Source organism: Gavialis gangeticus, unplaced genomic scaffold (assembly GCF_001723915.1).
Source record: "Gavialis gangeticus isolate Ggan-Ray unplaced genomic scaffold, GavGan_comp1, whole genome shotgun sequence".
Lineage (NCBI taxonomy): Eukaryota > Metazoa > Chordata > Crocodylia > Gavialidae > Gavialis > Gavialis gangeticus.
Window position 1 is genome coordinate 30670825 of NW_017729006.1, and position 16046 is coordinate 30686870.

Sequence of the window (16046 nt, forward strand, 5' to 3'; positions counted from 1 at the left end):
TGGGAAATGTTGGCAAAGACCTGACAATCATCACGCATACTAGAGCTATAGTTAAGGGAAGTTGCAGACAGCTTCACCAAAGAATGTAGAGAGCTATATTTACATTATAAAGCAGAACATGTAAAAGGTGGGAATACCTAAACAAAGCCTTTTTGAATGCCTGGCTGTAAGGAGACACTCTGCCCTCAGGATTAGTAAAACTAATTCTTGACATTTTAAGTTAGATTAAGTTGTGTATGCTGTGTTTTACTGGGCTGTATCTCAGCTTAGGCAAAGATTTTTGGTAGTTCCCTGTTGTATGCTTTGCAAATTGCTGTGTTGAATACATGCTTGCTTCAGAGAAAGGACTTCTTCCCCAACCCCACTGCTCAGTCTGGCAGCAACTGCTTCCCACCCCCGAGGCTGGCGGCTGTCATCCCCATGTATTGTGCTAGCCCCGGCTGGTGTCTGACCATGCCCCCTCCACTCCAGCAGGACGGGGTGAGAGCCTTTGAGGGTGTCTCTCTTCCCTCCCCTTTGGCAGTGGCATGCTCTAGTGGCCCCCAGCTTCTGGCTTGAGCCACTGCAGACATGTGGCTGCATTTCCTGATTTAACAGAGAATATCTGTCCAGTTATTAATCAGCGTAAACTGAAGAGCTTAGACTAACCTGCAAGGAGTGAATCACTTCAGGCTTTTTGAATGTCTGTCCCTAGCCCTCAGATAAGAGGTGAGCCCTAAAAATAGCCACAACCCTTTTTTTTTTTTTTCTAGTTAACTAGACAATGCTTCCAACCCTTACTACTGGGGCACAGTAATTCCCTAACTCATATCTAGATTTAGATACCCCAAATCAGTATTTCTGAGCACCCACCCATGAAAAGGAAGCCCCCTCAAGTTTAAAAGTGTTAGCCTACATGTCGTGACCAAATTCATAGAGGCAGTCAGTGCCTGGATTAAAATTAATCCCCTCCTGTCAATTCCCTGGAGCAGAGGTAACAGCAGCATGGAGCCAATCCATGAGCTGGATTAGGTATAGATAATCGCCCCACATACTGCACACACCCTGAATTGGCCCTGCAAGTAGTGCACAGGGCTGGGGTCAGAACTGATACACACTATACGCAGCATATTGGTCCAGCCCGAGACCCACGTGCAGCAACATGGGCCAGATGATGGGACTCCAGAGGCCAGATCCAGCCTGCAGGCCATATCTTTAACACACTGCAGCCCTCAGAGGCACATGTATAGCAGGTACTTCCCACTGGGCATATGGGCTGGCACTGGGTGTGCTGAGGGGCATGGTGCATCAGACAGATCCCTTGGATGCTGCAGCACATAACACAGCAGCCTTCTCAGCAGGAAATGGTGGGTCAGCAAGCTCTGCAAGAAAAGCTGCAGCTGTGCAATAAAGCTGACATCCAACTGTCCCACTTGGTCCACCTCCACAAGCAAGGTCATCTGTGTGTTGCTTGTCACTTCTCTTATATGCACTAGCAAGTCAGCACAGGAAGTGACTGAGTCATAGGCATGTGGCTTTAAGTAAGAAGATGAGGTGAATAGGGCTGTAAACTTATCTTCAGTTTTTCCACAAATAAAAGAAGGGACCACTCTTATTTTTCCTGGATCCTAAAATCCAGATCTGAAGGGCTATAATAGCCTTCTGCAGCTCAAAAGTTACATATCAGTAACAAAATTTCATACCTAGAGACCAACTTAGAGAGGTTTACACTTTCAATATTATCTTCCCAGGGGAAAAAAAAGGCTGCAAGTCATACTCTAAAAAGGAGATGTGGGTGCATCTTAAAACTCACAAAAGGCGGCTCCGTTCCTTTTGGTTTTTGACACAGGATTGATATCTTTATTGCCCAGATTTAGGCTACAGCACAACTTGGATAACCTACTAGAGCACTCTGTTGGTTAACAAAGACAAGTCTCCAGAGGATAAAGCATGTTGCTACTGTTACCCAGGAAAGTTTCTTTACCCAGAGCAGAGCAATAATCTTTCTTCTGTTAGCTTTTATCCAAAATTTAAGCATCTCTTCTTGAAACATGGTAATTTAGTACCCCAGCAAATTTAAACATATGGTAGCTGACAGATGAACATGTGTAGCTTAAGACAGTGAGCAAGTGATTTTTTGTAAACTGTTGTTTGCCAGTCCTGGAAATAACTGTTAGATATATACATATCTGTATACAAGGAGAATAAACTGATCCGTGAACATGGTCAGAAGTGCAGATGAAGCTGAAGGTAAAACAACTGCTCACAGTAACTCTGTACCAATGGACCTGTTTGGCTGGTCTTATTCTTGGTGTCACGTTGTCAGTGAAAAGGAAACTACTTCGCTTTGCAAGCTCTAAACTATCAGCTGAACAGCAACACACACCAGGAGATAAAACAATACAAGGAAACAGACTAAGCAGAATCCACAGATATTCTAAAAGTTGCTTCCTTCTTGAAGACTCTAGATCCATACCGAATAACTCCCTCTCGTACAGGCACAGTAAGACATCTTTATTTCAACAGAAATAATTGAACTGTGGGTAAAAGGCTACAGGTGCTGGCAGGTAGTAGTAGGTGCAAGATGGGCAACATGTACATCGAAAAGAAGGATTTCATAACTCACACAACCAGAGGCATGCTGTTTTTTGCCAAGGAATGGCATAAAGGCAACTCAGCTACTATTCCACCTCATCTGTATGAAGAAAGCAGCAGAAGCAAGAATAGAGCATACACAACCATGGTGGCTACTACATACATTACTATGCTTCTACGCTACTGATTTTGGGAGTAGAACTGAGTTGGCCACAACCATTTCTTACAGAAAAGAAACTGAGAGTAGGGCAGACTATCATTCCCAAAGCCTGACCACTGGCTCCTCTCACAAATCTGTGCCAACTCCCTCAATCCAGCCTGAACACCTGCCAATACCCAGCCCACGCATTCTAAACTGGCAGACTTGTCCCTGTTTAAAAGAACTGGTTTTCTCCTCTATGGAAAACTGCAAGCAGAGAATTCACTGCACCTTCAGCCAAGAGCTCAATTTCTGGTCAAAGCCCAGATATTACTCCTGGTACAAAACCATTTTGTACCAAGCTGTTATTGACTACATGCAGTTTGGTACAACTTCTAAACAGAAAACACCAAAACTCATTGTGAATAGGACAATTTCACTATTTACACAGAGTACAATGCTGACCCTAGGGCTGGCCATTGGTCCTGTTTTATACTGAAATGTACTCTTTTTAAACCCTTTGTCTTCTGTCCATTTCTAAATGAGGAACAGATGACAAAAAGTCCTGTTTTTTAGTTCACTGGGGAAATACATGTCAATCATTTGTCCTTGCAATTCTATTGGCTGTGCCTAGAAGTAGGGCAGCACACAGCCAGGAGAAGCAGGAGTTCCCAGCCAGGGAGGGAGGAGGCCTTTTTGTGGGGACTGTGGTGAACCAGTACGGGGCGCTCCTGCATTGAGCCACCCGCCTCACTGCACCCAACCACCTTCCAGGTTTTGAGTGCCTCCCTGGGGGTGCCTCACATCTGGCTGGCCCCCTCCTGCAACATGCCCGCAAGCCTGGGGGGGTACCACCCAGAGTCTGGACTTACCTTGGCCCTGTGCCCCCTGGGAAGCGCAGGCCTAGTAGCCCTTGAGGGGTAATTTGACCCACTGCAAGAACTTGGGGTGCTTCCTTCAGTCTAAAGCACAAAAGGTGGTCTCCCTTAGTCAGCCAAACCAAGGGGACCCCAAGGCATAATGTAGACCCTCTCCCAGTAAGTCTCCCATGCTAGGTAGAGAGAGAGAGAGAGAGACTTTACTGGTTACAAGGAATAGGTTTGGAATAGGGTACAGGGTAGAGCAACATCAGAGAAATACCTTAGAGCAAACAGGGGCATGGTAGCCATTGATCATGCATTTGAGTTACTGCAAGCTATCTATCTAGTTAGATCTCAAGTAGCTCACTCACAAGTATCATCCAGAGGCAGGTAGAAATTTCCTCTGGAGGCAAGCAGTTCATTAACCAAGAGTTTCAAGAAAGAGCGCAAGTTTCAGGTGGTCCAGCTTCTCTGAGAGTCCTCATCATAGTTTCTGTCCGCTTCCTGGGCCGTCCTTAACTTACATAGATCTTATGACCTCATTTACCCGATCCAATGAAGTCCAGCAACTGTTGACTGTCAGCCAACCAATTTGAAATGCATCACTGGTTGCCAGGTAGACTGGCAGGGTCTCTAGCCCCCTCCCAGGTGTGTAAGGCCACTCATGTAGGCAGAGGGAGCAGGTTTCCCCCTCCCTCAGGAATGTATCCAGCTCAGGTTACAACTCAGGGTTACCTGAAGCCAATGGGCCACGGGGTATCTGCCCTGTGCAGTGACCATAGTAACCCAATTGTCAGATTGGTCACGCACCTGATAAGAGTTTGGGGAGAAACAGAAATGGCATTCTGCCACAGGGATCATGCCCCTTACTGGCCAAGAGGACTGGTGGCCCCAAACATCACTGCTGATTGGCTGAAGTGGCAGCTCCACCTCTCACCACTGATTGGCCAAGGAGGCTGCCCCTCACTAAGGGTGATGTCCTGCATTCTGGGGAAGTGTCAGTGGCCACCCTATATAAAACAGAGAACTGCAAGTAACTGGACTTGACAGTACATGCCATTAGGATCCACTACCTCAATATGACTGAAGGTGGGTACAACCAAGAGCAGAGAACAAACTAACAGCACACACCTAGATCTAGAGAAATAAGAGCTTGTATAATGCCAACAGAGCTACTGCTCTTGTTCCCATTTTGGTAACTGGGAGTTTGGCTAATGAATTAAAAAAGAGAATCAAGCCAAGACAGCTAAGTGCGACAGTGTCATATAGTCACAGTTTGTGATGCAACAGCAACAATATCCTCACATTTACATTGCACTGTATGCTCTTGAAGAAGTTTGAAAATTTGCAGTCTTGAAGAAGTTTGAAAATTTGCAGCTTTGGTGCAACATCACATTGCTATTACAGAGCTGCAATGTAATAACATTATCATATATAAAGCTGCATCACAACCTTGCAGTCCAGTTCTGAGTCAGATACTGCATTTTTCCTGGGGGAAATTCTTGTGCATCAGGTTCATACAGACAGACGTTCACATGCATTGTCCAGGATTTCGATTTGCATCGAAACAGGAGTGACACAGCCCTTTACATGCACTGTCCTTCCAAGCTGCATTGTTGCTCCTTTGCCAGTAGGTGGTCAGGGAGCGCACACAGCTTGACAGGTTTTTCCCTACAATGAACTGCAATTAAGGTAAATGGGATGCAATTAACGTAACATGCACAGGAATGAAAAAAAAGTAGTATGTTTTATACAACATATTTCACAAGTCCTTGAAACGGAACAATCAGAACTGCCTAAAACATGAAAGATATATTTACAGCCTTTTACAACTCCTACAAGTAACTTTTCCAAATACTAGAGAGAGCAATGCCACGAGATACGACTGCATTAGCTAAAAGCATTGGAGGGAGGGGAGAGGGGGTTTGATGATTTATTTAAAAATAAAGAACAGGGGAGATATCAATATCATGTTTTAAAACTTATAAATTCCTGAGATCTGGCACGGTACTGAAGGTTTTTTCTGCATGACCTTTTTGAGCTCTTTAAAAATCAACTGAACTAAGATTTTTACCCTGAAAATGGCTTTACTTATTTCCTTATGTATTTATAGATGGCAACAGCTTCGGTAGAAAAGAAAGGGGCAAACAGGGATGCTTGAGCTTCTTGCTATCAAAGATTTCCACTTAATATTCATAAAACATTCAGCCTTCATAAAACTTAATCTCGCCTTCTCTCTTGTAGTAGCAGAATTTCACATTCATTATAGGAAAATAAAAAAAAGCTTGAAGCACCAAACTCTGAATTACGTGCCTTAAAACAGGATCAAATTAATAATCTATTTGATATAAGAAGGGATGTAAAAATATATCCAGGTACTTCCCCCCAGGAAAAACAAATATACTTTTCATTTCCTTTCAGCATCACAGAATAACCTCTCTCACTATTGAAGCATTCCATCCAAGCAGACAGGTTCCTACACTAGCCTTTTCTTTTCATGGACCTTTTAGCTGGTGGTAGTGATCTGGGTTGGGTAAGAAGCTGTTTTATCATCCATGTAAGATTAAGATTTCAACATTTTTCCTGTTCCATATTAGGAGGAGTTCAAGTCCTTTCTATGAAAATACCATCAACAACAGAACAAGGGGACATCCAGAAGAATCTAGTGTTTAGGTCACAGACGATGAATTCAAGTCCTTGGACTAACTCAGCAAGAACTAGTACCTACGTTCCTACAGAATGTTTCAGTTTTGGCAAAAGCCTTTTCTGACCAAAACAAAAGGTGGATGATTTCTAGCTATATCTGGTGGCAACATGGAAAGTCCTGAAATCTCTATGCTGTCCATTAAAGCAACTTTAAGGATTTTTAGGAAGGTTCTCCCCAGGTATTACAATTTACAATACATGGAAATCAAACAAGCTTTGTGTTCACTCCTCCTTCACAGATTCACAGAAGTTTAGGGCTGGAAGGGACCTCATGAGATCATCAGGTCCAGCTCACCCGCTCTGGGACAGAAAGACTGCTGGGGTCAAATAATCCCAGCAAGGCGAGCATCCAGCCTCCTTCTGAAGATCTCCAGGGTAAGTGCCTGCCCCACCCCCGCTGGGAGCCTACTCCAGAGTCTGGTCTCGTGAACTGTGAAGAAGCTTTTTCTTACATCCAGTCTGAAAATTTCTAGGAGTTTATGACAGTCGCTTCTGGTTTTTCCCCGGGGTGTCTTGGTAAATAGTTGCTCGCCTAGCCCCTGATATATTTGTAAGCTGCCATCAAATCCCCCTGAAGTCTTCTCTTTTCTAAGCTGAACAGTCCTATCTCTGTCAGCCTTTCCTCATAGGGCTTGCTCTTCAGGTCCCTAATCATACAAGTGGCTCTTCTTCAGACTCTCTCAAGCTTCTCCACATCCTTCTTGAAGTGTGGCGCCCAGAACTGGACACAGTATTCCAGCTGTGGCTTCACCAATGCCAAGTACAGCGGGAGAATAACTTCCTTAATTTTGCTTGACGTGCATTGGTTGATGCATGCCAATGTATGGTTTGCTCTGCTAACAGGAGGATAGTTGTGCAAAGTCTTCTCAGTAACTCTGGTGTACCTTACAAGATCCTTAAGTTTACACTAAGCCTCTATTAGTCACTTCTAAGAGGCAACACAACCTCCTAAGAATCTCACCCACCACATACTATTCTTTCCACTGTTTTAGCAGAATTATCTGTGTGTGTTGAAGTGACATCCATAAAGCAAAGAGAACCACCACAGAAATGTCCACAATACTTTTCAAGTATAGTTTGATCACTACCCACTGGTTCTTTCTTCATTCCTAGGAAAAGGCTTCTAGACTTTTGTTCTTCTCCAAGTGATAGAGGACTTCCTCTACTGCGAAGGGCAAATAATTCAGTTTCACTCTGGTTCTTCCACAAATAGCAAATCCCAAAAGGAAACCAGTTTTCAGGCTATTCTCTTGTTCATCCAGTTGAAGTTACATGCTGAAAACTTTGTGGGACCACATCAGATAAATGGATGGTTGCCACTGACGCATCCCCAGAATACCAGATATCCACAGCAAGGGGTGGGCCCCTTTGGTCAATCAGTGGTGAAGGGTGGGGCTGCCAGCTCCTTGGCCAATCAGCAGTGAGGGGTGGGGTCACCACCTCCCTTCCTCCCTAGTTGCCTCAGAAACCTCCTCATGGCTGTGCACCTCTAGGCACAGCCAACAGAATCACAAGGACAAATAACTGACATGTATTTCTACTAATGAACTGAAAAACAGGACTTTTTGCTGTCCGTTCCTCATTCAGAAATGGACAGGGGACAAAGGGTTTAAAAAGAGGATGGTCTAGTATAAACCAGGACCAATGGTCACCCTTAATAACAGGTAAATTTAGCGAAGGTACATAGGACTGAATGGGCATGGAGACTAAACCATCCTCTTTTGCTGAGGATAGAGATGGTCCCTCAGCAAAAACTTGTGGAACACCAGTTGGACAACGCAACGAAATATATGGAAGAAATACAGCAGACTTGGCACCACAGATACGAAGATGACACCGTTCTTTCCAGGGCTGAGACAGCACTTTCCATAAGAAGCAGCAATTTAAAAATATCTGTTGCAAATTCATTAAAAGCCCTCTCATGCTTCTCACCTGTATAAAAGCATTATTTTAGCATTCTCTGCCTGGCTGCAAAATGAAGGAGACACTGAGACCTCATCTGTAATTGATGCCACCAAAAAAAAGAAAAAAGAAAAAAAAAGCAATCTTCACCATTTTAATGGTGAAAACTGCTGTACCCATGGGTAAGGAAATTAAGTGAGTAACCTCTAACCTAGGGGTTCTCAATCCCCAGGACAGCTGTCGGACTGGAAGTGGCCACAGGCTGACAAACTGTGACCCCCCAGAGTCAGGCAGAGAGGCTCCTCATGCAGGACCCATGACAGTGCAGGGTTTGGCCCACCCCCATGCCTGGGAGTGGGGAGCTATCCTTACCTGTTTTCTGGCCATAAATTCCTGCTGCTGTCGGCTACGACTGCTGGGCCATGGCATAAAAGCTTCAGAAACCCCTGCTCTAACCCACTCCAAATAGAAGAATTCTTTATAAGCAAAATTACCAAAATACTCTTTTTGGTTATAGAATGGATAAATACAGATTTGAATGTTAAGATTTCTCTCAACAGTTTTCTTTTCTTATGATGCATTTTCTGCAGAGGATTTATTTAATCCCTTGACCTCTTTGGAAAAAATGTAGGTATACACTAAAGCAAGGAATTATGATGATATGGCTTCCCGTGAACAAGTATTAAAATGGTTGCTTTCAGAGGATGAAATAATATACAGATGAAAGGAAGGGAAGACAGCATTTTAGTCCTACCATGGCAATTCTGAAAAGAAAGGAAGACACACTTTCTTATAGAACACCAATTTCAGATAGAGTCCTATGAGTCCTGAAGAAATAGATGTAAGCCAAGTCATGAATCAGAAGTCGTGTACAGATGGCATACTGCATGTGAGCAATCACTGTAAGTGATGCATAAAAGTTAAAAGTTCACGATAGCATTATTTGGTGTAATTCCACCTATTTTATCTCATGGTAACTTGTGTGCAGACCAAAAAGAACCATTGGAAACTACCGATTCATTTCAGCCTTCAACTGCATACAATCAACTAAACTCTTATAGAGATGCACTGCATTTACACAGTATATTTCACTTTCTTTCTAATGTCCAAGCTAATTGCAATTGTGAAAAAAATTCAAAACACAACTCATTTCAACAAAACCAAAATTTCTACTTGCATTTTTCTTTTGCTTAATAAGATATTTCAACACGTTTACCTTAACACTACTTAACTGCTAGCTGTTGCCACCTTGTGATCTGCTGTGTATGAGTGCCTTTCAGTGCATTTTTGTGAACAGTGGCTTACAGAGTTACTTTTATCCACTCACTGAAATGTAGAGCTAAAGAGGAAATTAATGATTTTTTTCTTCCCAGCCCTGCTCCTTCCAAGTCAGTCAATTAGTATTTTGGGTAGACCACATCAGAATACTCTGTTGACACAGTAGCTTTTCAATCACTTCTAATTTACGTAACATTCACAGCATTTTCCATAACACACAAATAGGAGAGCTGACACTTCTAGTTAATATTAATAGCTCATTAAAAGTAGTATCTAATTTTGCACAAAAACAGCAGATATTAAAAGAATATAGCTCCAAAACCAGTAACCCATTTTTCTTGGAAGTCAATCCTCTAACGATGTATATAATAATGCAAGTTACTAGCCACCGCAAATTTGTTTTTTAAAATTAATGTATGTAAAGATTCCATTTAAACGTCAATAAATTATTTACATTGCTCATCCAACTGAGTCAAATTGATAAATTATTTGCATGATATTTTTTCTCATTAGCAGATCCTTTTTTTTTTTTTTTTTTTTTTTATTGCATACCTTCCCCTTCTCCATCCACTGAAAAATCCTAGTTTCACTTTAAGCTACCTCTCTGGCTTGCAAATATGTGAAATAACATAAATTTTCAAACCTGAGTGCAACCATTCTCCCATCCCCTTGGTTATCAAAGTAATTTGGAGAAAAATGAAAACTTCTGTAGCCCTGGAATCTCTGATCAGGACCTCAGCTGCAAAGTTGAGGCACAACCCAAGTAATATGAACTTAAAATCAAGAACAATGTTAACAGGTCCCTCACGCTAGCATAACCCTAACACTCTCCACACAGAGAGGCATCATTATCAAGCTAATAACTTGGCAGACCATTTATTAATTACCTAGCAAAAACCAAATTAAAAAAAAGAGTTTCAGGGAAATCCAGCTCAATGGCAAAAATTACAAGATACAGAAATAGATTCTCTTTCTTAAAGTGAAATTTAAGAAATGAGAAATTCTGATTCAGGCTATACATAATTTATTCAGACTTTCTTCTCCACAGTTTATGAACAGCCAAGAGTCAGTTTACTTTGTTCTCTATTCTTAAGGCCTCATCAAATATGACAGCCCTAACATGAAGCTCCAGATGCTACAAAATAACATTAAGCCAGCCAACGCTACTACATTGTACCTAGGATTTTTTTTTTTTTTCAGTGAAACAAACCTGTTCAATCTTAAAATACAACATACTTGATCATTATCATGGCGGAGAAAAAAGAAGAAAGATGTATTTCATACATGCAATTTAAGAAATAACACAAGTTAAAAAAAAAAGGTTAGTGCTTCAAGATTGCAGCAAAAATATGTTGCAGCAAAAGTAGTTTTTTCTCCTGAGAATTAAATACCATTGTAGATATACTGTTTACTCATCATATCATGGAAAGAATAAATAGTAGCCTGTCTACTTGAAAAGGAAAAGCTCATAATACCCCATATCATATGTGAGGATATGAAATAAGAGGGCAAATTGTAGTGTAGTTAGAAAGAAATATCTGCTACAATCGCATGAAGCGTTGACACAAATAACTACTGCCATCTCCCCAGAAAGTCTCTGAAGATGTGCTTCCTCTACTAATTTATAACTATGCATTTCAGACATTTTAATTTAAACAGCTGGAAAATATTAAACTTATTTAAAGGGACAGAGGAAAACTGGCCAATCTAGGAAGCAGACTCAATAAGCAAGACAGTCTTTTTTTCCTTTTTCTCTTCACAAAAAAATATAAAAACAAACAAACAAACACACACACACATCCAAGGCCTCACTGCAAATCCCTACCACCAATTCTGTACAAACAGTATCAAGATGCCTGTTAAGGAACATGCCACACAAAGCAAACTGTTTGGGTGACAAGTTACGACTAGCAGATTAAGGGCTCAAGGGGCATCAAAAGCTGCGTAAAATTAAGAGTTCCCAGCTTCACAGGATCTTTCCAAAGAGAAAGTGAGACAACGGGACAGTAGTGCAAAGCTACAGAAATGCCATACTGAGTTGTGAGCAGCCAGGTTTTGGACCACTGAATGATCAAAGCACTAACCAAGATCAGAAGGAGCAGCAGAAACCAGAGCCAAGATGGGTCAGGAAGCCAGCAGGTCAGTCCAAGAGCAGGGTCTAGGAACAAACCAAGTATGGGTTGGATGATGCAAGGTGGATAGAAACCTGGCTGATTCTCTGGGCTCAAAGGGCAGTAATCAATGGTACAATGGCTAGTTGGCAGCCAGTATCAAGTAGAGTGCCCCAGGGATCAGTCGGTTGTGGGCCCAGTTTTCTTCACTGTGTTCATCAATAACCTGGAAAATGGGATGGAGTGCACTCTAAGTATATCTGCAGACAACACCAAGCTGGAGGGAGTAGTAGGACTACTGAAGGGTAGGGCAAGGATTCAAAGAGACCTAGACAAACTGGAGGATTGAACCAAAAGAAATCTCATGAGGTTAAATAAAGACAAGTGCAAAGTCCTGCACTTAGGACAGAACAATCCCATGCACCAGTGCAGCCTGGGGACTGTGGCTAAGCAACAGGTCTGCAGAAAAGGACCGGGGGGTTACTGTGGACAAAAACCTGAATATGAGTCAATAGTACGCCCTTGTTACAAAGAAGGCTTACAGCACACTAGGCTGCATCAGTAGGAGTGTTGCCAGTAGATTGAAGGAAGTGATTTTTCCCCTCTTCAGCACTGGTGAGGCTACATCTGGAGTACTGTAACTGGTTTTGGGTCCCCCACTAAAGAAATTATGTGAACAAATTGGAGCAAGTCCAGCAGAGGGCAACAAAAATGGTTAGATGGCCAAGGGAACTGGGCTGAGTCTGGAGAAGAGAAGACTGAGGAAGATTTCATAGCAACCTTCAACTTCTTGTCTATTTGTATCTTCCAGAAATGGATGGAGCTAGATTGTTCTCAGTGGTGGCAAATGACAGAACAAGGAGCAATGGTCTCAAGTTACAGTAACTCTCAGTAGGAGGATAGCAAAAGTACTGGAACAGGTTACTCAGAGAGCTGCGGAAATCTCCATCCCTGGAGGTTTTTAAGATCCAGCTACAAAACCTTTTTCTGAGATGATCTAGTTGGGGATAGTCCTGCTTTGAGCAGGGGGCTCGATTAGATGACCTCATGAGATCCCTTCCAACCCTAACTTTCTATGATTCTATGATTAATATTATCACAACTGAGTTGAGATTTTTAGCTAGAACTAGAAACAATCTATGAAACAGAATAAAACAGGGATGGGCAATTATTTGGGTTAGAGGGAAATTTAAGGAGTTTTGGTGAGATGTTGGGGGAGGAGTGCATGTGGGGAAGTGTGGGGAGATGCCAATTGATCCAATCCAGCCCACCAGCCACCACTGGAAGCCTGAGGAGGGAGGCTGTGCCCTATGGCACTCCACTCCACCCTGCTGCAACGGGGCTAGGCTGGGCTGGGCAGCACGTAGACTCCCTGCATCCAAAACCCTAGTTAAAAACAGTATGTTCTACTGCACCAGTATCTGGAAGAGGTGATTTTAAATTCATTATAGCCTCCATTTCTGCACTCTCCTAATAATCTAAATCATAGCTATATTTCAACTTAACCCTAGATCAGTGATTCTCAACCAAGGTGCTGCAGCACTTCGTAGTGCTGTGAGACCCTTTTAAGGATGCCATGCAAATATTACCACTAGCAGTCTGATCTGTTATGGCCTTTCCAAGTATTTTGTAATAAAAGACTTGCTCTGTTATTTGTCCACAGTCAAAAAATAAATGAAAGCTAAGAGCTGGCATTTTCCGATGGGTGCCACGAAGCTAAAAAGATTGAGAACGTCTGCTGAAGGTTGTGAAATTAGTATATCATACTATATAATCACCTGACGCTGTCAAATGTATCAGTTTCACATCCTAAAATGATTTACTTTGTTAAAATTGTTTGATGGCATTTTTTTCATAATACTAGTATCGTTAGTAGCAAAACTACTACTTCTTTTGAACTGTTCACCCACAGCTCAAAGCCACCTATGGTAGCACAGGTGCAACTTTCCCTTTAAAAGTGCAGCTGCCAAAACAGAAATGAATAAAAGTTGCGTTTTCGCCATATGTTGATAAAGAACTGACATAATATAATATTTAGCCATGAGGCACCTTTACACAAACTTACCTCAGATTCATCTGTAGATTCTTCCATAGAAACAGGTTCCTGAAAATGACATAAGAGCAAAATGAAGATAAAAAATTAAACGTATACATACATACATGCATACTGTGAACGTACATATGTACAAATGGTTAAGTACTATTTTTGTCTTGAAAGTTTTTAGAGGCAAAAGATAAATAGAGTTTGGAGTAATTACGACGATTAAAGATGGTTATCCTTTCTTTCTCTCTTTATCTGCATACCCATTTTGTTTTTAGGGCTTGTAATCTAGCACCACACTGACACTCAGTGGCACCGGTTGGCAATGGTGCTATTATTGGCTGCATTTAAGCAAATGGCAACCAAAAGCACATCCTTCTATCAGTGTGCATCATCTAGGCAAGGCCAGGTACCTGTGAAATTTCTGTCTCTCTTGGGCTGTCAAACAATTTCCTGCATCTTGGAACCTGGGACAGAGCTGTATTCTCCAGTTATCCATGAGCCAAACTTTGTGCTCATGGATAGTGTAGCCACTAGTCAGCCATTAAATCCACTGTCTTATTTAAATGAACTAGTTTTAAACTGTTTCCCATAGAATTCCAGCAAAGAGAAAATGTAACAACTTTCCTTCTCTCTCTCTCCAAGCCCCCCACCTTCAGACTGAATGCTTTATTCAAACCTTCAAAGAAACTGTGCCTTTAAAACACTGTCGTCTGGCAAGACAATGAATCTTACTGTCCTACAAAAAAAATTGAGTCTACTCCTGCTAATCTCTCACCTGTCCACTGGTAAAATCTGCTGATGCAAAGCCTCCTCAAAGAGGTCAGCAAAATGAAGATTTACTTAACGTATTTATAGTTATCAATAGCAATAAAAGGTTACAACTAATATGCTGACAGTGAACGTAAGCATTTTAACAGAAGCACATGATATAAACAAAGAACGAACGCGAGAGAAGAAGGCATTTCAAATCTTATGAAGTAATATTTTGACAATAAGATAAATAGGTGCAACGTGTCACATGAAAAGAGAGAAAGAGAGAGAGAGAGAGAAAGTTACAGACAGCCAAAAGATAAATGGAATGGAAAGAAAATCTAATACTGATCATTACCAGTGTCATCTTTAGTTTGCTAGTCACATTTATTTATTTGCTCCCTGTTTATAAAGCGCTCTTATTGTAACCTTTAAGCAAAAAGTAAATGCCTTCTCTATACTAGTGGCTGATCATCTTTAGTAACCAGCCAAAACAGTCGGGGGAGCACAGCATTGCCATTTGCCATTAATGGCTCCACGCACAGTATTACCATGCTGAACAGCCTCAGCTTCCCCAAGCTTTAAAGACTGGAGCCAGACCCTTCTCCAAGATGCAGCCCTAAAATGAGAAATAGCTGCTTCTTCTCTATTTATGTCATGACCTAGGAAAAGGAAAGACTAGTATGCTAGAAAATGGGGAAGAGCAGAAAGGAGGAGATTTAATGCTAGTGTTCTTCTAAGCAGAGGTTTTAATCCTTCTTTTTCTCGTGGCTTCGAATCTCCTACAAATGGCATAGAAAGATCAGTTCAATAAGCACCATTTTGCGAATCCCAATACATTTCTTTGCAAAATATACAGGGGTATAGGTTGTAGCCATACTAGTCTAAGGACATATACCTAAAGAACCTTGTATGTCTATCTGATATCTTTTATTAGACCAACTAAAATAGTTGGAAAAAGTCTTCTTTGCAAGCTTTTGGGTATAAATACCCTTCATCAGGCTGTTCATTCCATCCAGGAAGACCACACACCAACTGCGGATGCTTCCTCAGCCTGACGAAGGGTATTTGTACCTGAAAGCTTGCGAAGAAGCCATTTTCCAACTATGTGAGTTAATCTAATAAAAGAAATCAGTTTTACCCAAAGAACTTTGCAAAATATAGCCACTATTAAAAAAAATTTTTACTTGAATTGAATTAAGCCTAAAATTTAGTTACCAGGGGCTTACCTTAAATTTGAATGGTTTTGCTACAGTATAGTTATACAAGCAACCTCTTCTAGATGTGCAGAGGATTTGTTTGTTCACTTGTTTTCATCAACATAGCTAAAGCCATTGCCCAGATGGAAGAACCAATGCCAGGAGAAGGTTACATGTCACCATAACTGAACCTATATTAATGTTTTTGCTGGCACACTGCAAAGAGTAAGAAACGTATTTGTTCTACCCTCATAACACAACTCAAGCGCAATGGAAAATAAAAGGGAGCGTATAGCACCATACCTAGAGTCACAGCCCACCACTGTTATTAGAGTAAGAAGAGCCCCAAGTCCAAAGATTCATAGATTAGGGTGGAAAGGGACCTTGGCAGTCATTGAGCCCAACCCCGTGCCCTGGGCAGCAAAGAGCGCTGGGGTCAGATGACCCCAGCCAGATGCTTGTTCAGTCTCCTCTTAAAGACCT

The 16046-nt window shown here is 41.7% G+C and overlaps 1 protein-coding gene across 4 annotated transcripts in view; it reads right to left on the reverse strand.

Moving 5' to 3' along the window:
- Window positions 1–16046, reverse strand: part of VPS41 (VPS41, HOPS complex subunit) — a 185012-nt gene that overhangs the window by 159441 nt on the left and 9525 nt on the right. For 2 of the 4 annotated variants that reach the window (XM_019509076.1, XM_019509074.1), the window contains exon 2: window positions 13636–13674. In XM_019509076.1, coding sequence (XP_019364621.1) covers window positions 13636–13674 — 39 coding nt within the window. Of the gene's footprint in view, window positions 1–11543; window positions 11591–13635; window positions 13675–15593; window positions 15773–16046 lie in introns of those variants that run through there. The other 2 variants (XM_019509075.1, XM_019509077.1) reach the window with 2 other exon arrangements.